Genomic DNA, 21,582 nt, shown 5'->3' with positions numbered 1-21,582 from the left:
TTATGAATGGCATTTTGTGTGAAATTCTAGGTTGTCAATAGTGCATTATGCGCCAGAATCACGCCAGTGCAGCATGGTACAGTAGCTGGTTGCCAACAGACCTGCTTTAGTGTAGGGTTTCAAAACCACAAGAAAAACCTTAAAATAGAGATTTTCAGGGTCATTTTTCTGTACTTTGCGCTATAAATTCATATTCTTACCTTTCCATCTCTTTTCCTCCACTCGAGAGCAGAACATGGGTGAAGACCTTCTGAGCAGCTTCCATCAACTGCCGCCGCCGACCCGGATGCCGTCGACCCTTACTGCCACATATATATTCTCCTAGCAACACACTTTCTGTGCGACCCAATATGTGTTTCTACCTTGTTTCTATGTTTTCCTGTTTTTTGCAAACTGAACAGGGAAAGTCGGATGTAGGATGCGTTTTTTGATTTTCCTCTTTTTTTGCTAATAGAGCAGAGTAGGCTCTGTTTTTTGTGTTCATTCCTCTGTTCAGCCATGGAAACTTCATCTGAGTCTTGACTTTGTTGATCTTTGAATCCCTATTGACTAGAACTTTAATTTGTGCTGTAATGTTTAGTTACTTTAAGTCTTGGAGGCGTAAACTTGTTCGTTTCGTTGACTTCTGTTGGTATTTACATGCATGTTTTGCTGAAGACTTGTGAATATTATTTTTTTTTTTGTTGCCAATTATGAATATTTCATGAATTTTGGGTTATTTGGTCAATTTTACGATCACCATTGTTGACAGCGTCAATCATGTAATCTGTCCAAAAACTATTCAAATAGCAACCATCCTAGCACATGCTATCTCCCTGGTATCCCAGTTTTGCGGTCAGATTCGCTTAACCTCTATCTGGAATCAACAAAATTGATACTGACATGCTCAAACTGCATCAACATATTTTGAAAAATTAGTTGTCATTATGTGCTTTCATAAATACTTGTACTGTAATATTAGTTAGTTATACCCAATGATTTTTTACGTAATAAAGTAGATATTCTGTAAATTGAGAAAATATTGTTAAAATTATAAAGTTATTGATTAAAAAATACCTCAAAATTTATAAGGTTTTATCGTCCCAACATTATTAAGTTATAAAGGTTTTACTATGTCTTTTGTGTGACATTTACTGTGCTTGTATTGCAAAGAACTATTCTGTAGTTAATTTAATCTTTTTGCTCAGGGTCTTGAAGATAAAGCTTGGAGAACAAAACAAAGTAGCGTACAATTACTTGGCGCTATGGCTTACTGTGCTCCTCAACAGTTGTCTCAGTGCCTCCCTAAGATTGTACCAAAATTGACCGAGGTATTAGATTAAACAATCACATTATGACAAGTATGTTTCTTGTACTTTATTGGTTGCATTACCTAAATCCATCTCTTTATTTGAAGGTTTTGACTGATTCCCACCCTAAAGTCCAGTCAGCTGGGCAAACGGCCCTTCAACAGGTTAGCCTTGGGTATTATCTTCTGCTTCAACTATTTTTGCATTTTATTTATATTTTTATATTTTCTTTTTTCAGGTTGGAAGTGTGATAAAGAATCCAGAAATAGCTGCTCTTGTCCCTACACTACTCAAGGGACTTAGTGATCCTAATGAGCATACAAAATATTCCCTTGATATTCTTCTCCAAGTAGGTTTATGGCATGTACTTTGGTGATTTAAATTTTAGATTTTCTTGCTGTTAATCTGATCTGTTGGTTGCAGACAACCTTTGTTAATTCGATTGATGCCCCGTCACTTGCATTGTTGGTACCAATAGTACACAGAGGACTGAGGGTGCGGAGTGCTGACACTAAGAAGAGAGCATCGCAAATAGTTGGAAACATGTGTTCCTTGGTTACAGAGCCTAAGGATATGATTCCGTACATAGGATTGTTGCTCCCTGAAGTAAAAAAGGTACTTTCTCATGATAGATTTTGCAGTAGCTGTATTGGCCCTGACCCTTTGTTCATTTCATGTTTATATCATGAGATCAGGTTCTTGTGGATCCTATCCCAGAAGTTCGGTCAGTTGCTGCTAGAGCCATTGGATCCCTTATAGGAGGAATGGGCGAAGAAAATTTCCCTGATCTTGTCCCATGGTTGTTTGAAACTCTTAAGTCTGATAATAGTAATGTTGAACGCTCTGGAGCAGCTCAAGGCCTGAGTGAGGTCAGTCTCTCCCCCTCCCTTATTTGGTTATATTTTTTAAGCAACTTAGACCTTTATATAGTTATCCTTGGCTTCTATCATGAACCAATTCTTCCAAAGACTTGAGCTGTTTGCTAAAAATACATCAGTTGTTTTATTTCACATTTCTGACTCGCCCCTTAACTTGAGTATCCCTATGGCTTGAAAAATGAATAATGCACAAGCAGCCCCACTTGTGCTAATATTTAGCTTGTTGTTGAAGGAATGGGATGGCAAGGATTAAACTCTAGTCTAGATCACTTGGACAAAGTTGCTTTGATATCATGTTATGAATGATCTACTATTTCATAAATTTTAGTTCTTGGGTAAATAAAGACATGGGTAAATTTTTTAATACGTTTCTAACAGCTTCTGGTTTGGTATGGCAAGTTGTGTTTTATTTGTTTGGTTGGTGAGAAGCCTCTAGGGACAACCGACATAATTGAATAAATACATGTCAAGAGGGTTGAGATATTAAAACAAAATTTGTATGACAAATCCGCATATATTTTTATGGCTGAACTGAAGTTTGATGTTGACGTGGATCTTCGAAGCTATGATCAAATTGGTGGAAAAGAATGGAATGGTGCTAGGTTCAATTGTTTGGATTATTCAAAATAAGATGAATTGGAATGAAACCTGATTAAATGTTCATTTCAGTCTGTCCAAGAAGTTTTTTTCCCTTTACCTTCTCTTGGGTTATATGGGATGGAACTGAACCTTCCTTCATTTAATCATAAAACTATTCAAACAATGATTGGAAGTTTCATTGAATTCCTCTATCCCATTTCGCTCATCATCATATATCCAAATTTCGCTTCATAAGCACTCTGTTATATCGATGTTGGTAGAGGTCTTACTGTCAAAGACTAACATCTAAAATTATATGTACTTTGATTAATGAAAAGAAATAATGTGGATGTTATGTGAGTTAGATACTTGAGTAGAACCAGACTCGACTATTTATCAAATATTAGTTGTGGTCCGAATTTACTATAACAATACTCTTTGAGGATGTAATTTCACCTTGTTTAATTTAACCTTTTTTTTGAACAAACCTTGTTTAATTTAACCTATTTGATGTACTCCTTCAGGTCTTAGCTGCACTTGGGGTTGAGTTCTTTGAGCATGTGTTCCCAGACATTATTCGAAACTGCTCCCATCAAAAAGCATCTGTTCGAGATGGATACTTGACACTGTTTAAGGTGAAACAATTGAAGTGGATTTTTGTTCTCATTTAGAGTTTTGGAAGATTATTTTTACAGAAGTTTATTTAATCAGTTTTCCCAAATATTATAGTATTTGCCAAGGTCATTAGGAGTCCAGTTCCAAAAATATCTTCCCCAGGTGCTGCCTGCTATCTTAGATGGTATGATACCTTTCTATTTTGGGGCCTGGCAATGTGCTTTTATTTCTGTCCATGGTCTGTTATCTCTAAACTTTTTCGCGTGCCTTGTTTTTAATCTTTTTAGGTCTCGCTGATGAGAATGAATCTGTCCGTGATGCTGCTCTAGGGGCTGGCCATGTCTTGGTCGAACATTATGCAACAACGTATGATTTATCTTTGTTTTTATGCATCACATTGTCTATACTTCTTATTGATCTTGATTTTCTCAAAATGTGTTTGTCTGAAGTTAAATGACAAAATGTGTCTGTGTGAAGTTAAATGATAATGAACCATTGAATTATTCATGTTAGAGCTGTTGCTCTTTTTGCTGTTTCTTGGATTATATTAATGATGAATGCCTTGCCATTAATTTTTTCTATTAAACTTTCACAGGTCTCTGCCTCTTCTCCTACCAGCTGTTGAGGATGGCATAATTAATGATAGTTGGCGTATTCGACAGAGCTCCGTGGAGCTGTTGGGTGACCTATTATTCAAAGTATGCAGTGGTCCTATTACATCAATTCAATTACCTAACTTGATTTGATTTATGAGCCTATTTTTTCCTTTCAGGTTGCTGGAACTTCTGGCAAAGCTTTACTTGAAGGGGGAAGTGACGATGAAGGTTCTAGTACTGAGGCTCACGGACGTGCCATCATTGAGGTTCTGGGCCGTGAAAAGCGTAATGAAATACTTGCTGCATTGTATATGGTTCGAGCAGATGTTAGCTTGTCAGTACGGCAGGTAATGATTTATCTACTCATCACTTTTTTCAGGGTTCGTTATTATTTGGGAATATAAATCTCGACTGTCAAAACTGAATGCTTCTTTTCTCAGGCTGCTTTACACGTGTGGAAAACTATTGTGGCAAATACTCCAAAGACTCTTAGGGAAATTATGCCAGTTTTGATGGATACTTTAATTGCATCCCTTGCATCAGCATCATCTGAAAGGCGGCAGGTATGCATTTGAATCTGTTTCAACTTATGTTCAGTCGCAACTTTTAGAAATTACATGTCCCTATTGCTGATTTTCATGTAGGTTGCTGGACGATCACTGGGCGAGCTTGTGGGAAAGCTTGGTGAACGCGTGCTACCCTTGATAATCCCAATTTTATCTCAGGGTCTGAGTGACCCTGACAGCAGCAGAAGACAGGTAAGAATTGTTTATGGTTTTCAAATGAATAAAAAATATTCAATGAACATGTCAAAAAGCCAATAGCTCATGTTATTTGATACAATTATAATTTGCATTGCTTGAAAGGGTGTATGTTCTGGTCTGAGTGAAGTGATGGCAAGCGCTGGTAAGAGTCAGTTGATGACCTTCATGACTGATCTCATCCCTACTATTCGGACTGCCCTTTGTGATAGGTTTGTGTATTTTAACGAGTTTACTAATTTCTGAATTTTTTAGATTGCATGCCATTATCTTATATTTAGATGGATATGTTCACAGTGAGCCTGCAGTTCGTGAATCAGCGGGCCTAGCCTTCAGCACTCTATACAAGGTTGTCCTTTTCTTCAAGCTTATGCTAGTGGGATCTGAGATTAAACCCAAGTGTTTTACTATACCTAATCCCTGAAAAATTGCAATGCAGAGTGCTGGAATGCAAGCTATCGACGAGATTGTCCCGACTCTTCTACATGCATTGGAGGATGATAAAACATCTGACACTGCACTTGACGGCCTTAAACAAATTCTGAGGTAACATGTGTGGTGCTATCACTGTTATAGGCTGGTGAATAGTGAATCTATTGTTTCTTCCAACTACTTGTCAATTGACTGAACCGTTTCATTTTCTTTTTATAGTGTAAGAACAAGTGCAGTCTTGCCTCACATTCTACCCAAGCTTGTTCATCCTCCATTATCGTACGTGTCTTTATGGTTTTTTTATTTGTTCTGGATATTTATCATCTGCATCTTAACTAAAAATTTGTTGGTACATGGTCAGTGCCTTCAATGCACATGCTCTGGGGGCTTTAGCAGAGGTTGCTGGGCCTGGTCTTGACTTTCATCTTGGTACTGTGCTTCCTCCTTTGCTATCAGCAATGAGTGATGTTGACCAGGTATAAAGTACACACATAATTTGAAGATAATAGGTTTTTATCTTGTTTGCAATTTTTACTTGACTACATCATGAGCTTTTGTTCTATTGAATGTAGAAGAGTACTATTACTTAATCCTCTTTTGTTGATTGTTGAATTTCTAGGAGGTTCAAACTTCTGCTAAGAAGGCTGCTGAAACAGTAGTCTTGGTTATTGATGAAGAAGGTGTTGAGCCACTCATATCAGAGCTTGTGAAAGGTGTTAGTGATAGCCAGGTACCTGTCTTGTAATAAAGTTAAATCTGTCTTTTAATAAGTAAAACCATTGAAACTTAATGCACCGCAGTACTTAGTCCTCCATTTTTTTTTTTTTTTTGACAATTTATGTGAACAGGCTGCTATCAGAAGATCCAGTTCATATCTTATAGGATATTTCTTCAAAAATAGCAAGTTATATCTGGTTGATGAAGCTCCAAACATGATATCTACCCTAATTGTCTTGTTGAGCGATCCTGATTCATCTACTGTTACTGTAAGCTGAATTAGTTGTTGATATTTTACTTACATACCCTGTTGAGATTGAGTATATTTTTTATAAATTTAATTTTCTCAAGGTTGCTTGGGAAGCTTTGTCAAGGGTCATTATGTCGGTACCCAAGGAGGTACTCCCTTCTTATATAAAACTAGTTCGCGATGCTGTATCCTCTTCCCGAGACAAGGAACGAAGGAAGAAGAAGGTAGAGCTGTAATTTTGAAAATTATTCTTTATTGTGGCGTTCGTATATTGTCTTTAAAGTTCCTAATGACTACTTTGATTGTTATTAATGCTTATGTTTTGTGTAACTGCTTTGCAGGGAGGACCAGTTCTCATACCTGGATTTTGTCTTCCTAAATCACTGCAGCCCATATTGCCAATTTTTCTCCAAGTATGCTTTTTATTTTCATTGAAATTTCTGAATTTTTGTTTTGTATTAGCCTTTTGTGTTTTGTACTCTAGTTACTTGGTGATATGTACCAACAAGAGAATAAAAAATGAACTGTGTATATTAATGGAAAAGAAGTTCTGATCTGAATCATACACTTTACAGCGATTACAATGAAGAAAATTTACGAAACCAAATGAAAGGAACCAACACAATTTTAAGTGTGACTTGTCTGTGCCATATCCCCACGTTCCCAATTCCAGCCAAAACTTCTCTCTCTCCTCCGTCATGTTCAAGACATTCTCTCTCTTTCTCTCTCCCCTAATTTTTATCTGGTGCAACACAGCTTTTAAGATAACGATGCGAGTGGCACCTATTCAGTCTCCTCTTGTATACTCCCTCCGTCCCTTCTTATAGGACCTTCCAACAAAAATCACTGGTATTAAGAAAAGTTGCCGGAGTAGTAAATTTGTCACAAATGTGTGAATATTACTAATTTACCCTTTGCATATAGATATATTCAATGTTAACTTTTCATATTCCAAGATAAATTTGTAGTATTAATAAGGGATATATTTGAAAAAGAGAAATACTAACCTGTTTCCTTAAGGCACATGTTAACGATTCAAAAGTAGGAATATTGCTTTAATCAACGCATTTGAATTTATTTATTTTTTTACTTTTGATTAATTGAATGCACAGTTTAAGAGAATGTTTCTACTTTTGGGTTTCTTATCATGTGCCCTTAGGGCACAATTTAGCATGACCCTTTGAAAAAAGAATAATAAGTGCATCTAGAAATTTGTAGAGGGTCTTATATTTAGGGACAACGATTTTTGTAATAGATCCTATAATTAGGGACTGAGGGAGTTCTTGGTAAACTTGGGGTTCATGGTCTGTATCAACTCCCTTTCCTTTTCATAACTCACAGTATCTCCGTGCTGAGGAAGTCTGGAAACTGCTATTGAAACACAGCCATTAGTTGCTAGAATTCTGACTCTTCCAATTTGTCCTTTTTTTTTTTTTTTTACTTTTTGTTTCAACCTGTTACTGCTGTCGTGTTATTCTTTATCCCGCCACGTTTTTAGTTTTTTCCGGTGAGATTCATGATGAAAACACCGCCATTTGAGTCACTGTGCACCAATCTACCTAGTCCCAAAATCTTCCGCCAAGATCAGGAGTCACATGCTCTGTCTATATTCGCTGATTTAAAATCACAGCCTCCTCCGCGTGTGGCGGTGCGTGCTACCTCCTCTTCTTCCACAGGCGTCAACTCTCCTCTCATTTCTGTTGCTGAAGAGAACATCCTCTGGAGTGAATTCGTTTCTTCCTCTGCAACAGTTGTCTGAGCCGAGTGATCTCATTTAGCTGCAATTGACTCGATGTTCATAGCTCCTGAACACCATGTCCCAAATTAAAATTTCTCCGCTCCAAGCCTTGATCTAACCTTTCTATTAAAACCTTTTCACAGGTTTCTCATCAAGTTCAATAAATTATTTTTGCATTGCTTTGATGAAATTTATTCCCCAAGAGGCTTTCGATGGATATTAGCATTGCTGTCTTAACGCTCCTTTGAGTGATATACTTGTTGTTTGAAGATTATACATAAAACTCATTTAGTTAAAACTTCATGCTATCAGGGTCTCATAAGTGGGTCTGCCGAATTGAGAGAGCAGGCAGCATTGGGACTCGGTGAACTGATAGAGGTGGCCGGTGAACAATCGCTCAAGGAGGTTGTGATCCCAATAACAGGGTATGTGGTGGTAAAAAAATGTTAATGTAGATTATACATTTCAATCTCTATATTTTCACTATGCATGCTTCAGATGATGTCATTTTGTGTGAAGATTATTTTATGGAAAACTTTTATTTTGAGAAAATAATCATTTTTAGGTTAAACATGCTTAAGTTTTTGAAAATATTCAAAATATAATATCTGATCATAATGAGAAGCTAAAGTAAATAATTGATTGCAATGGGTGTGGTACTGTGGTAGATGAAAGAAAAATTTAAAGGTTAAACATGCCTAAGTTTTTGAAAATATTCAAAATATAAAATCTGATCAAAATGAGAAGCTAAAGTATAAATAATTTGATTGTAATGGGTGTCGTACTGTGGTAGATGAAAGAAAAATTTAAAGATGACTTATGATTGCGAACAAATGTGAACTACCTTCTTCTTTACACAAAAATCTCTAAAAAACAAAATGTGACATGAAAAATGATTTGATTTTGATATTTTCTATGTTTAGAATTTTCTCTTTGATAGAAGGGGCCTAATCAACCAAAATCTTCATAGAGTCAAATATTTTATAGTTGTAAAAAATGTCAAATTATTTTTGTTCCTATTAGTAACAACTTAAGCTGTTACAGTTCTTGTTTTTATATGGTAACTGCAACTTTGACTAGTAGATGAAGAGTTTGATCTTGCTCATCCATTCTTATTATTGTGCGTAATATCACCTCAAGGCACCAGGCGTAGCTGGCACTCCATGATTCATGGCCAAATGAGATGCAAGTTGTTATTTACTATATCTGGGATGTTTGATTTTTTTATACATTCTGACTTTGCCAACCATGTATGTCACAGGCCTCTCATTCGCATAATAGGTGACCGTTTCCCATGGCAAGTAAAAAGTGCAATTTTGTCTACTCTGACTATCATGATCAGAAAGGGTGGCATCTCTCTGAAACCTTTTCTTCCTCAACTACAAACAACCTTTGTCAAGTGTCTACAGGATAATACAAGGTTCGTATGAAATAATAATTGACTCTTCCCCTTCATCTATTGTCAGTCTACCATTTGTTTTACACTAATATTTAGAATAAGTTACAACAGAGGCCCTTCAATTTTGACTTATGTAGGTTACACTAATATCACTGTACTAACATAGCTTTAACTAACTAGTGCAGTACAATATAACTGACTAGACCTAGCAAAAGGGGCAAATGACCCTTGAGTGAGGAAAGTAAAGGAAAATTAATAATTGAAATCCAACATTAACAACACCATAAGGGAGAAAAAAAATCAGATCCAAGTGAATTATTAGTGGCTTAGCCATCTATTATATAACTGCATCACTATTTTAGTTGGTCTTGTTCAATTTACTTGGTTGACTTTTTGTGTCAAAGTTTAGATTTTATTTTCTGTAGCTGAGGAGGATACACTCTGCAAACGATTATTGTATGTACTTTTATTGTTGCTTATTAGGTATTATGTTACTGCAGAACTATTCGTTCTGGTGCTGCCGTGGCCCTTGGGATGCTCAGTGGGCTCAATACCAGGGTTGACCCTTTAGTTAGTGATTTGCTTTCCAGTCTGCAGGTAATTTTATTACTATTATTCTAGTTTACCCTTGCTATTATTCTGACTTAAGCTAATGCAATATTGCAAAACTGTTGGATTTTGAAATGTTTTAGGGATCTGATGGTGGTGTCCGTGAAGCTATTTTGAGTGCTTTGAAAGGTGTATTGAAGCATGCCGGGAAGAATGTGAGCTCTGCTGTTAGAAGTCGTATTTACAGTGTCCTGAAGGATTTAATTCATCATGATGACGATCGAGTTCGAGTGTATGCTGCCAGCATATTGGGTGTCTTGACACAGGTTTGTATATTGTTGAAGAGAACTGCATACTTGAGCGAGAAAAAATATAGACTTAAATTTACACAAAGCAAATTAAGCAAACAATTTGCAAATAGCAATCCATAGTCAGATAGCCACCGAAGTATTAATACAAAGAACCAAGTTTGCCTTGCAAGATATTCTCTGAACAGAAACCTTTAGCTATTATAAATGACATGTAATCATAAAAAAAGTCTATAACATCCTGACAGACTGAAGAAGGTTTTAGAACAGCTAAGCAAATACATGCTACAGTTCTTTCTGTAGCTTTATATATTTCATTTCTTAATCTTATTTATGTATTTGCATGATCATTTGTAACTCTTAAACTTTGTTTTGATAGATACAATTTTACTGTACATGCATTGATAATTGTTTCTTGATTATGTCATTACAATTGCTATCATTCTATGTATTCGTCATAGTTACTTAACTTTGCTTCATTGATGGATTTGTTATTGTTTTTGTCTGATTTCCCTGTAATCTAACTGCAGTACCTCGAAGCTGTTCAATTCACAGAGTTGATTCAGGAAGTTACTAGTTTAGCTAATTCACCAAACTGGCCTCCTAGGCATGGCTCCATCCTTACAATCTCTTCCTTGCTCTATCGCAATCCAGCTCCAATTTTTTCATCGTCGTTGTTCCAAACTGTTGTCGATTGCCTTAGAGATGCATTGAAGGACGAGAAGGTTTGTAAACCTTGAACTATTATCTTATTATATTATACTATTTTCTAATTTCTTTTAATTTTCTGTATAACAGTTCCCTCTTCGTGAAAGTTCGACCAAGGCATTGGGAAGGCTGCTACTTTATAGAGCTCAAGAGGATCCTTCTGACACAGTGCTTTACAAAGATGTTCTTTCATTGTTAGTTACATCCACACGTGACGAATCCAGTGAAGTTAGGAGAAGAGCATTATCTGCTATAAAGGCTGTTGCCAAAGTATGAACTTGAACAATCTTGCCTTCTGTAGAATAATATTGTTACAATTTTATATTCTGATTAATTAATGAAACATTGCAGGCAAACCCTTCAGCCATAATGTCACATGGCACGGTTATTGGCCCTGCATTAGCAGAATGTTTAAAAGATGCAAATACCCCAGTTAGACTTGCTGCAGAACGATGTGCTATACATGCCTTCCAACTAACAAAGGGTACATTTACTTGCATATGAAATCATAAATATGTCTACTCTTGAAATCATAAACATAAATAAGGAATCTGAATCTAATCAAACAGTTTTTTTTTTCCCACATGACACTACTAGTAATGTGCTCCACCATAATGTAGTTCTCATATCAAGTTTGAATAACTCTAGTTTTTTGAATCAATATCCCCTGGTTAGTTTGTTCATGTTTGGGTCATGCTAACTTGTGCCTTCCCTAAAGGCTAAAGTGAAGAAACTAAAAAAGTAATAAAAGTCAATTTTGTATTGAAAAGATAAAATTTTAAATTTTTAAGATAGTAAATGCATCATTTCCAAGGAAAAGCTTCTATGTTTAGTTTCTAAACTTTTGCCTCAAGGGCACAAGTTAGGATTTCCCTTTTTTCCCCCCACATTTCTTATATGCTTTTTTTTGCCCCATCCTAGGCCTACTGAACCAACATAGCTCAGCTTTTTTTTTCCTTTCTTTTTCAGAGAATTCTTGTCCTTGCATGTATAAAAATATCCACCAATTTATCAATACCTTAGAAACTAATAATTGGAATCCATATATGCTTCTTACACTCTTGTATTGTTTTGGGTTTTCCAGGTTCTGAAAATGTTCAAGCAGTACAGAAGTATATTACTGGCTTGGATGCTAGACGTCTATCAAAGTTTCCTGAATTTAGGTACTTACATTATTAAATATGCATTTTCATAAATAATCACTTTAGGAGAAAGATCTAATTTATTTTGTAAGAATCAGGGAGGAGGAATATTATTAATTTAGTGGGAGGTACTACGTCATATATTCCTCAGTGGGATTCGAACTGTCCCTCTGGACTACAAAGCTAGGCAGTCACACAGCTGCACTAACACCGACATGATATATTTCAGGGTGAAATTAAAATGATAGCATACAAATATATGCTCACCACTTGAAAACAAGTCGAATAAATTCTTTAAGAATAATGCTTGATGCATTTCAGTCTATTAATATATTGGCAATGGCTAGGCAATTAGAGTTGTCTATTATGGGTTGTCTTTCCTTGCTTTCAAACAGTTTAACATAGATCCAACCCATGGGCTGTGGATTGGAGAAAACCCAATCCTGTGAGCCCTGGTGAAGTTGGTCAACATGCTCTTTTTTTATCAACCCCACCTAATGGTTTTTTTTCCTCCCCCCATGAATTTACTTTTCAAATTATGCCCAAATTAATAATACCGGAAACTAGTCCCTTTTTCAAACCACCCAAATTAATGATCATGACAACACAATTTTTCAACCACAATCTGTAAAATAGGCTGAATTTATGTACTGTTTGGATGGTCGGAAAAGGAAACTAAGAAGAAAGTAAGTTTCTCTGCTGCTTGAATGGAAAGCAAAGTGAGAGGAAAGAAATGTTTGTTTTAAAACTTTCTATATACCCTTTATATCTTGGAGTTAGGATAGACATAGGTGAAACTCTCTGTGCGTTGTTTTTCCTGTTCTCTAATCACAATGGGAACATGGATAATGTATATGGTAATACTAATAGAACCCATATAAATTCAAATTTAACTGTAAAATTCAATCCAGTTGATATGTTAAAATTGGTTCATAGATTTTTGTCTTGGGCTTAACTCAATTCCACAAAACAGGTTTGTAAGGTGAGGGTATCCTCCTACATATAAACTCTCTTAGGTAATCTCAGTGTGCAACTCTCAAAATCGGTCAACAGTACTAACAGCACCTGTAGAACAACACCCAAGTTTTGTCTTTTCATCTAAGGCTTAATTACACTTTTGGCCCTAAGCATTGCAATTGTGTGATATATTTCCACCCTTTATAATTTGGTAGTTTAAAACGCTAATTAGGGATTTCATTTGCTCTCACTTGTACTGGTTGATTTTTGACATTTTTTAGTTTTAATCTCAAAGAAAAGTCACACTGGCTATGAGTGTTGGATGCCACGCCAATAAATGATGTCACCTCAGCAAAATTTAGGAGTAAATTGAGAGGGGGACTACAAAATTACAAAGGGGGAAAACACGAGGGGCCAAATTCGCTCCAAAAAAAGTGGGGGTGAAAATCACACAATCGCGATACTTTAGGGGTCAAAAGTGTAATCAATCCTTCATCAATTGGTGGGCACTGGTAGATGTATAAATTTGTTATCTTCGCAAAATTTCCTCTTTCCTCCAATTCTTTTCTCAAATGAGGGAGAAATATTTATGAAAGTCCTAGCATTTTCCCAGCTGTCTCTGTTTTCTCTTCCCAATCAAACCAGAGAGTGGCATAATCACCTCATTTTCTCTCCATTAACTTCCCTCCTTCCATTTTTTCTTAAAAAAAAAAAAGGCTTGGTTTGTCAGACTGAACCCTGTACCCTGACATTAACCCATTCAGACTTAGTTTGGGTAGGTCCATCTAATGGGTTGAACCATTGTTTGCAGCACCAATGGCAATTATGTTTCATCAGTTTACAAAAGCCACATAAAAAACGCATCCTAGTGCGAAAAAAGTTCCCACCATTGCATAGTCTAGATAAGATTGTGACCATCTACTTGGGCCAAGACTCATGCCGAAATGACATGTGTCAAACAACCTCATTTTTGGTAGTTTCCCTATGTGGTTTCCCTTCTCCGGTCTCCTATTTTATCTGTAACACTCTTTATCTTCATTTTGTCGTGATAGTCATATGACCTAAGGAGGTCATTTCGATTCTCAATTTAGATCTTTTATTTGATCTTTTATAAATGATATGCTCATATTTAATTTTATGGAAGAAATACAATAAATACATGATGCATGAATACTTCACATTTTTTTAATGGTCAAAACATAACAAATACTTTTAACATTTTTCTTTTAAGATATGTTTAAATGTGGTTATATAAGAGAAAGATATGCAAAATTGGATAGGGTTTAGGGTTATATTTGAAACTGCAATGGTAAAATATGAAAAGATGAAAAGTATGGAGTTCTTTTTACTAGCTTAGATTATCATAGTTGAGTTATGAAGAAAATTTTGAAAAAATTTAATTACTCATTATCATTATGACTGAAATTCTGTTCGATATCTGAAATTATTAATGAATTTCTCCCATGGTTATATTTCCTGCAATGCAGTGATGACAGTGGAGACAGTGACGAAGATATGTCAACTAGCTAAGATGTTTGCTTTTCATTTCACATTAAAGGGTGGATACAGAATATCCATCGATAACCAAAATGTGTAATGGCACCACATTAAAGTAAAAGATATAGATAGGTATACGCAATGTGAGGTTTCTACCCAATTTTTTCGGCCTGGGTATTTGATTGTGTCAATATAATTGTAAATTATGTGGCAAATTGTCTGTAACTATATTGTTTTTAATACCAATTCAATTTTGGTGGTAATATGTATTTTTTCTGTAATGTATTTGTGTTCATTAGTCAATCGGGAGGCCTTCTTCTACAAATGTTTTTCCATAATTGCTGGTTATATTTCTGATGGCCGTTTATTCAATAGACTGTTTATTCACTCTATGCAGCAATATAATTATTGCATTTTCAGTTGTGGTAATTCCTCCATCCCTAATTATAAGTCTCTTTTAAGGAAATTTTGTCACTAAATATAGGCCTATGCTTATTACTAGTTGCGTTTATTTTTTCCCCCTAACATACCCCTTATAATTTTATTTTATTTTATTTTATCTTGGAATTTGAAAAGCTAAAGTTACCCTAATATGCAAAGGGTCTTTGTGGAAGATCAACATATAACATTAACACATTAAATTCACTAAAATTCTTAATATATGTGGAAAGAATTAAGAATGCTTATAATAAGGGACAAAGGAATTATTTATTTATATCTGACAAAAATGCAAATTTCATTCAATTAAAAGGCCTTTTACTCTAAATAAGATTGTAGTTATAATGGAATTGTTCCTATTTAAATCAAAACAAGCACTTTTTTTTTTCTTTCTAAATAATATATTGGTCCTAAATAAATTTGCATTTTGTGACGTTAAATTGTGTTATTTGTATTTTGCGGTTTTTACCTCAATTTTACTAGCAAGATTAAATTGTGTTGGATTTTAATCGCTCGGGGTTGCCTCATTATTTGCTTATAGGGTCCATTGGGATTGAACTTATTTTGAGTTTATACAAAACAATTTATGCAAATAAATAAGCTTTTATTTATTATTCATAAGCTTGTTAAAGTAGTTTATGAAAAACAACTAATGAAGTGAAAATTTATGAATTAATATAAAAAATTATTTACATTTCTTCTTTCAATTTTATAATATATCTTATGCCATTAATGGATGATAATTTTATAAAAATGACTTATAAGTTATCTTTTCCATAAAACAATAATTACACTTCTTAGTTTGTGTGAAATGATCAAAATATTACATAATTTAAGATGAAAGGAATAAATAAAAATAATTTGTCTTGGAAGTATAATTCAAACACTTGACAAAGTAAAACTTCATAATTTTTTATTTGCATGTTACTTATTTTAATTTCCTAATTTCGTAAGGACACTTGTTTATACAATAAATTATACCCCCTTCAGTGTCATTTATAAACAATTTTTTACTTTTTAGATCACATACATCATTTGTTCAGTAAATCTAAAAAGTGAAAAATTGTTTATAATTGAGATCGAAGGGAGTTCCCTTAAGAAAACCAAAACAATGCCGAATGTATTATACTTATAGTAAATGAATCAAGGGTAATTTTTTTTTTTTATGCTTGTCTAAATTTATCATCATTTTTAATATGTGTGTCAAAATTTAAAGAACTAAATATTAGGGATGGAGAGAGTACTAGTTTGGATAAAGGAAAGAGGCTGGAAATAAATTACTACTAGAAGGGTAGAGATCAGTTTGGATGGAAATATTAATGGCAATGTGTATGGTGGCAGATGCACATTGAAGGAGTGCAATAAAAAGGGGATTGTTTTCAGTTGGGTAGGTTTGAGTTTTTATAATGCTTTCATTATGTTTCAACATTGATGCCAGCCATGCCAACCGCAAATTTCTCTTTTCTTCCCATCTCCTTAACGTTTGTGCAACCTTGAACAGCTAGCATCATAAAATCAATGTGTTTATAGCTCATTCATCATATATGTACCATTATTACTACTATCATATACATGAATAAAATGCAATCATAACATGATAGTCCAAGAGGGTCTCTCTTAGCTAAAAATTTAATTAACCTCACCCACCATCCTTTCCTCACCATTAATACAATATTTAAGACAGGATAAGAAAGAGAAATAGAAAGAGAAGGTTTTTTACCTTCCTATTTTCTTCCTCTCAAGAAAAGTCGTTTTTCAATTTCCCTTTTCATTGTTTGGTTTATTTGTTTGGGTATATGGTAAAATGGAAATGTCCATGAAAGTTAGATTTACTTTGTGCTGATTGCATTACTAGTATTGGTTTTGTAGCTCTTTTTTTTACCTATTTCTTCTCTCTTGGCGTTGAAAGAGAAATTATGGACACTATTATTGTTGAGAGGAAGAAAAGAATTTCCACTCCTCATCTTCTTCTTGCTTTCTTGTTCACCTTCCTTTTACAAACAATTATTAGAGTTGAATGCATCAACCTAAACTACACGAAGTATAGGCAAGTTAGTAGTTTGAGACTTGAAAGGATTCAGAGGCACTTGAACAAGATTAACAAGCCCCCTGTCCTAACTATAGAGGTAATATTATTACCAATTAATTCTTATAAAAATTATTATTACTATTAATTCATAATATTAAATTTGTGTGTGCGCTAAGCCTAGCTATATATATATATTGTTGTTTTTCCTTTATTCTTATATGTTCATTATAATTAAATACTTGCTATTGAATCTTGTTACTTCAGAGTCAAGATGGTGATCTCATAGATTGTGTTCACAAAAGAAAGCAACCAGCCTTAGATCACCCCTTTTTAAAGAATCACAAAATCCAGGTACATATTTCATCACACATATATGGTTATTCTACTTTTCTTCTTAAAGTTGATCTACATTTTAATTCCATTTTGTACTAGCGTTTCATGGCATTCCTTAATATTATAAATTTGTCCCCTCTAAAATGAGTAGTTAGTGTTAATCAAAAAAGATTTATATTTAATTTATTATTTTGCTATGCATGTGAAAATAAGTTTAATCACTAACTTGTTCCTTTTTTTTTTTTTTTGCTGTTGGTTTTTGGACTCCTTTGTAATGAGTTGAAGTAGTCCTTATACTGCGTCATATAACATGACATTATTTTCCAAAATAATGTCACTAACTTGTTTTCAACAGATAATATTGCGTATCTCACTTTTTGATGAATTATATACTATGAAATATACATTTAAATACCAAAGCAAAACGTTTTCTATTCATTTGTATTTATTTCTTGGTTTGAAAGGAAAGGGTGTTGAATCCAATTAACTTACTCCTAGGGTTGATTAGTTTTTGTTTTAATATTATAAATTTTTTAACAGAAAAGGCCAACGACGATGCCAAAGGGAATGGATATGAATATTAATGAAGAGTCTAGAGGAGATGAGAGAAGTGGTAAGAGTGGTGTGGCATGGCAAATGTGGCACCAAAATGGGACACGTTGTCCAAAGGGAACTGTACCGATACGGCGGAGCACGGTGCATGATGTGTTGAGAGCTAAATCTTTGTATGAATATGGGAAGAAACAACGACGGTCACCACTTTTATTCCGTCGCAACGAGCCCCCTGAAGTTGTTAATAACGGCGAAGGCCATGAGGTGTGTATTATTATTAATCACTAGAGTAAATTATTTCATTGTTTTGAAAACTCATATTGCTATCTTTGCTCTAAATTTTTTTTAAGGCAATGGTCTCTATTTTTGGTCTTTGAATAGCTACTTAACTACTATCCATTTATGTTGGTCCTATGTCCCTAACTGTCCATATCGCATTTATAAATATAAATTGGTAGTAATTCTTTTCGTTTGGATAATATATTATTAATTCAACGAAGATTCTTAATGTGTAAATATTGTTTAAATAATTGAGAGGAAAATAATTAAGGAACTAATTTGCTTGAGTGGTGCATATATACATGTAGCATGCGATTGCGTTCACAAAATCAGGGGAAGAGGTGTATGGGGCAAAAGCAACAATAAATGTGTGGGATCCAACGGTGGAAGTAGTCAATGAATTTAGTCTTTCTCAAATTTGGATTCTTTCTGGATCTTTTGGTGGCTCTGATCTTAATAGCATTGAAGCTGGTTGGCAGGTATTTTATTCTAAACTCCAATCTTCAATTTCAGATTATAGTCTCACTACCAAAAAAAAGATTATAGTCTAACATTTGTTTAAAATATAAATTAATCGACATTGTGTTAAAACTGATTGTAAATTATTATATTTATTTTATCCTTTAAAATATATCTCTAATTACTATGAAGTGTTTTTTTAATAGAGACATCATATGCAAAAAGAATTTTTTGGAAACTTTCATACACAATGACACATAATATACTATTTTTTAGTATTTGTAGAAAATGTAAAAAGAATTTTTAATATCTGACCAAGTTCAGAAGAAACATTACTCAAGGAAGAAAACAAATAAATAAATTTACAAAAAAAAAAAAAAACTAATCATGTGTATAAATAGTTTCTGAAGCTTTTGATAATTGCACTAGTTAGGTCAGTCCGGAGCTTTATGGTGACAGCAGACCCAGATTATTCACTTACTGGACGGTTAGCATTTCATCATCTTTTTCTCAGTTTTTTTTCATTGCATTTGATTTTTTATTTGTTTGGTTGGGTTTATTTCTTCATTTAATTTGATCTCTCATAAATATTCTCTAATGCACTCGTTCATAAAATTCTTGTTGATTAAACAATTTATAAGCACGCAGAGTGACACATATCAAGCAACTGGATGCTACAACCTTCTTTGTGCTGGTTTTGTGCAAACAAATAGCAAGATAGCCATTGGAGCTTCCATTTCTCCTCTCTCTTCTTATAATGCCAAGCAATTTGACATCACCATACTCATCTGGAAGGTTTATTTCTTATACATACAATTTTACTATATACAATAAAGTTTATTTTTTATACATTCTCATTGTAAAAAGATTATGTAGTATACATTGTCTAATAATTGTCAATTACTTATTGATTAGGATCCACAACTTGGGAACTGGTGGATGAGATTTGGTGACGGCACATTGATAGGGTACTGGCCAGTGGAGTTATTCACACACTTAGCCGATCGTGCCACCATGGTGCAATGGGGTGGCGAGGTGGTGAACACTCGCGCCAATGGCCAACACACCTCCACTCAAATGGGTTCCGGCCACTTTGCTGAAGATGGCTTTGGAAAAGCAAGCTACTTCAGGAACCTTGAGATTGTAGACACCGACAACAGTCTCACCTCCGCGACCAACATCTTAACCTTAGCCCAGAACAAAAACTGTTACAATATCAAGAGCTCCTACAACAACAAATGGGGCACATACTTTTACTATGGTGGCCCTGGCAACAATCCACAATGCTCGTGATCATCACTATTTCTTTCATTCCAGTTAGTACTTATGTAGTATAATTCTAAAATTAGCTAGTTAATTCACGTCCAAGTCATCTTAGCTTCATGTTACATATTCTTTACTTGTACGTAAATATAAAATTGTTGTTGAGCCATTTCCATTCTTGTTTCTGCCACTTCCGTCCTTCTTGTTTGTTGATTGAATGCATAAAACATGATTGGAAATGGTAACATTTGAATGACTTTAATATATCAAATGCCAAGCTGAAATTTCCCCAATTTTTTTTTTTTTTGTCAATATATTGTTTTCCCCCTACCTTTTTTCTAGTATAAGTAGTGAAGACTGTAAAGTACACTTTTCAAAATAAAAATTAAGTACAAATTGTTTTCCCCCAAATATTTTTTAACTGTTCATTTTCATTCATGAGTTCTTTATAAGAAAAATGCTAAAGCAGCGGTAAAAAATGTTAATTGAAAATGTGTAACTTTTGTAAAAAAAAAACAATGCATTTCATTCAATAAATTACATTAATTTTGACCGAGACAGTATTCCTCTATTGATTTAAGAAATTAAGAGGATCGTAAACCCGTTTAAACACTGATAAACTAATGATTTGTGCAATTGTTATTTTTGCTCCAAATAATAATAGTATAAGAGATTCTAATCAGCCAGCTGATTGTTCCACCAAGACCTCGTCATAGCAAATTTAAAAAATGGATCGGATTGATTGTTATATACGATTCAAAATGACCTATAAGGAATTACACATGGCATAACATAATTGGTTGAGAATAATGGACATGTGGCTAGTGATCCAATAATTAAGGAAGTTTATTTGTGCATAAATAGGGAAAGGATGATTAACATTGGGTATGAAAAGAAAAATGATGAAAGTCTCTCCTCTCTCCCTTTGGTACTCTTTAGTAGAGTAATTTCTTCTATCTTTGCCTTTATCCTTTATGTACTAAGAACATCAATTTTAATTGAGTTCTAGTCTATCAATTTTACTCTTCATTCAATAATCAATTCACAATTATCAATTTTATTACACTCTCAATTTTGAGAACATTACATTGATCCAGTACATAATACTTCTATTAAACCTCAAATTTTGGAAAACTTTAGCTTGTACTCCAAAAATTACACTCATAGCTCTATATTTTGTATGAATTATCCATTTAATACATTCTAAATTTTTCATTTTTTTCTCAAAACTCAATTTTAAGTAGCAAAAAAGTAGTAAGTTTTTTTTTCAAAAACCGAAAAACTTTAACGCGAGTTTTCCTGAATGCCATTTTTACCGAAAAACTTTGATTAATTTTGTTGGTCTGTTGATGAAATATGGATAATCATTTAGTGTTTGTGATTCTACGGGTTAGCCATGTTCCAAATACTATGAAAAAACACCAATAATCTTCCGAAAAACTTGTCTTAAGTTTGTTGGAACAATTTACTACATGTTAGTCATAGACAAGCTATTAACTCGTGGATTGTACTTTATTTATGAGTTCGATGAATATAATATTTGCAGGTTAACAAACTTGCCAATTTATGAATTTTATTATTTCAATGTTTAATATATATTGACAACTCCTTATTCTCCAATAACCATCTAAATATTGGACAAAAATTAGTTATCATACCAAGACAACGATAAATTAAATTTTTGGTATATATTAAGAAGACACTTATTGTTTGACAATATACAAATGAGATATTTAACAACATTAAACTTATATAACAAAAATACAAAAGGGAATAAAATACATTAGAAACACGGAAAATAAAAGAAAACAAGT

General features: G+C 34.0%; 2 protein-coding genes across 2 annotated transcripts in view; both read left to right on the top strand.

Annotated features, from left to right (window-relative positions):
• The window catches only part of ILA (putative protein kinase regulator ILITHYIA), a 30,694-nt gene extending 15,954 nt beyond the window's left edge, over positions 1 to 14,740 (top strand). The window contains exons 31-60 of the mRNA XM_085730226.1: positions 1,188 to 1,310; positions 1,397 to 1,453; positions 1,528 to 1,638; positions 1,713 to 1,904; positions 1,985 to 2,158; positions 3,271 to 3,381; positions 3,476 to 3,545; positions 3,649 to 3,727; positions 3,957 to 4,059; positions 4,134 to 4,304; positions 4,398 to 4,520; positions 4,602 to 4,715; positions 4,824 to 4,930; positions 5,016 to 5,067; positions 5,158 to 5,264; positions 5,370 to 5,429; positions 5,512 to 5,626; positions 5,770 to 5,880; positions 5,999 to 6,136; positions 6,219 to 6,341; positions 6,459 to 6,530; positions 8,168 to 8,280; positions 9,117 to 9,275; positions 9,755 to 9,851; positions 9,947 to 10,129; positions 10,642 to 10,836; positions 10,910 to 11,089; positions 11,171 to 11,303; positions 11,904 to 11,982; positions 14,406 to 14,740. Coding sequence (XP_085586352.1) covers positions 1,188 to 1,310; positions 1,397 to 1,453; positions 1,528 to 1,638; positions 1,713 to 1,904; positions 1,985 to 2,158; positions 3,271 to 3,381; positions 3,476 to 3,545; positions 3,649 to 3,727; positions 3,957 to 4,059; positions 4,134 to 4,304; positions 4,398 to 4,520; positions 4,602 to 4,715; positions 4,824 to 4,930; positions 5,016 to 5,067; positions 5,158 to 5,264; positions 5,370 to 5,429; positions 5,512 to 5,626; positions 5,770 to 5,880; positions 5,999 to 6,136; positions 6,219 to 6,341; positions 6,459 to 6,530; positions 8,168 to 8,280; positions 9,117 to 9,275; positions 9,755 to 9,851; positions 9,947 to 10,129; positions 10,642 to 10,836; positions 10,910 to 11,089; positions 11,171 to 11,303; positions 11,904 to 11,982; positions 14,406 to 14,448 — 3,495 coding nt within the window. The 3' untranslated portion in view covers positions 14,449 to 14,740. The remainder of the gene's footprint in view (positions 1 to 1,187; positions 1,311 to 1,396; positions 1,454 to 1,527; positions 1,639 to 1,712; positions 1,905 to 1,984; positions 2,159 to 3,270; positions 3,382 to 3,475; positions 3,546 to 3,648; positions 3,728 to 3,956; positions 4,060 to 4,133; positions 4,305 to 4,397; positions 4,521 to 4,601; positions 4,716 to 4,823; positions 4,931 to 5,015; positions 5,068 to 5,157; positions 5,265 to 5,369; positions 5,430 to 5,511; positions 5,627 to 5,769; positions 5,881 to 5,998; positions 6,137 to 6,218; positions 6,342 to 6,458; positions 6,531 to 8,167; positions 8,281 to 9,116; positions 9,276 to 9,754; positions 9,852 to 9,946; positions 10,130 to 10,641; positions 10,837 to 10,909; positions 11,090 to 11,170; positions 11,304 to 11,903; positions 11,983 to 14,405) is intronic.
• A 1,815-nt stretch (positions 14,741 to 16,555) lies between these two features.
• LOC146911594 (protein neprosin-like) lies at positions 16,556 to 20,061 on the top strand. Its single transcript, XM_085725856.1, has 7 exons — positions 16,556 to 16,979; positions 17,147 to 17,233; positions 17,756 to 18,031; positions 18,355 to 18,525; positions 18,939 to 18,992; positions 19,154 to 19,300; positions 19,421 to 20,061. Exons 1-7 carry the CDS (start codon positions 16,770 to 16,772, stop codon positions 19,796 to 19,798), a joined length of 1,323 nt encoding a protein of 440 aa, XP_085581982.1. The 5' UTR covers positions 16,556 to 16,769; the 3' UTR covers positions 19,799 to 20,061.
• The last annotated feature ends 1,521 nt before the right edge of the window (positions 20,062 to 21,582 follow it).

This window comes from Medicago sativa, chromosome 7 (genome assembly GCF_051527215.1).
Source record: "Medicago sativa cultivar Bolivia chromosome 7, Bolivia_mono, whole genome shotgun sequence".
In the NCBI taxonomy this organism is placed as follows: domain Eukaryota; kingdom Viridiplantae; phylum Streptophyta; class Magnoliopsida; order Fabales; family Fabaceae; genus Medicago; species Medicago sativa.
The sequence above is the reverse complement of the archived record's forward strand: the minus strand, read 5'-3'. Positions and strand labels throughout refer to the sequence as shown.

What these genes read in the sequence shown, in the direction of transcription:
- LOC146911594 (XM_085725856.1), top strand. Translation starts at nt 16,770, where the DNA reads ATGGACACTATTATTGTTGAGAGGAAGAAAAGAATTTCCACTCCTCAT. An exon ending in GCATTGAAGCTGGTTGGCAG is followed by an intron (nt 18,526 to 18,938) that starts GTATTTTATTCT and finishes TGCACTAGTTAG; the next exon opens with GTCAGTCCGGAGCTTTATGG. An exon ending in TCACCATACTCATCTGGAAG is followed by an intron (nt 19,301 to 19,420) that starts GTTTATTTCTTA and finishes CTTATTGATTAG; the next exon opens with GATCCACAACTTGGGAACTG.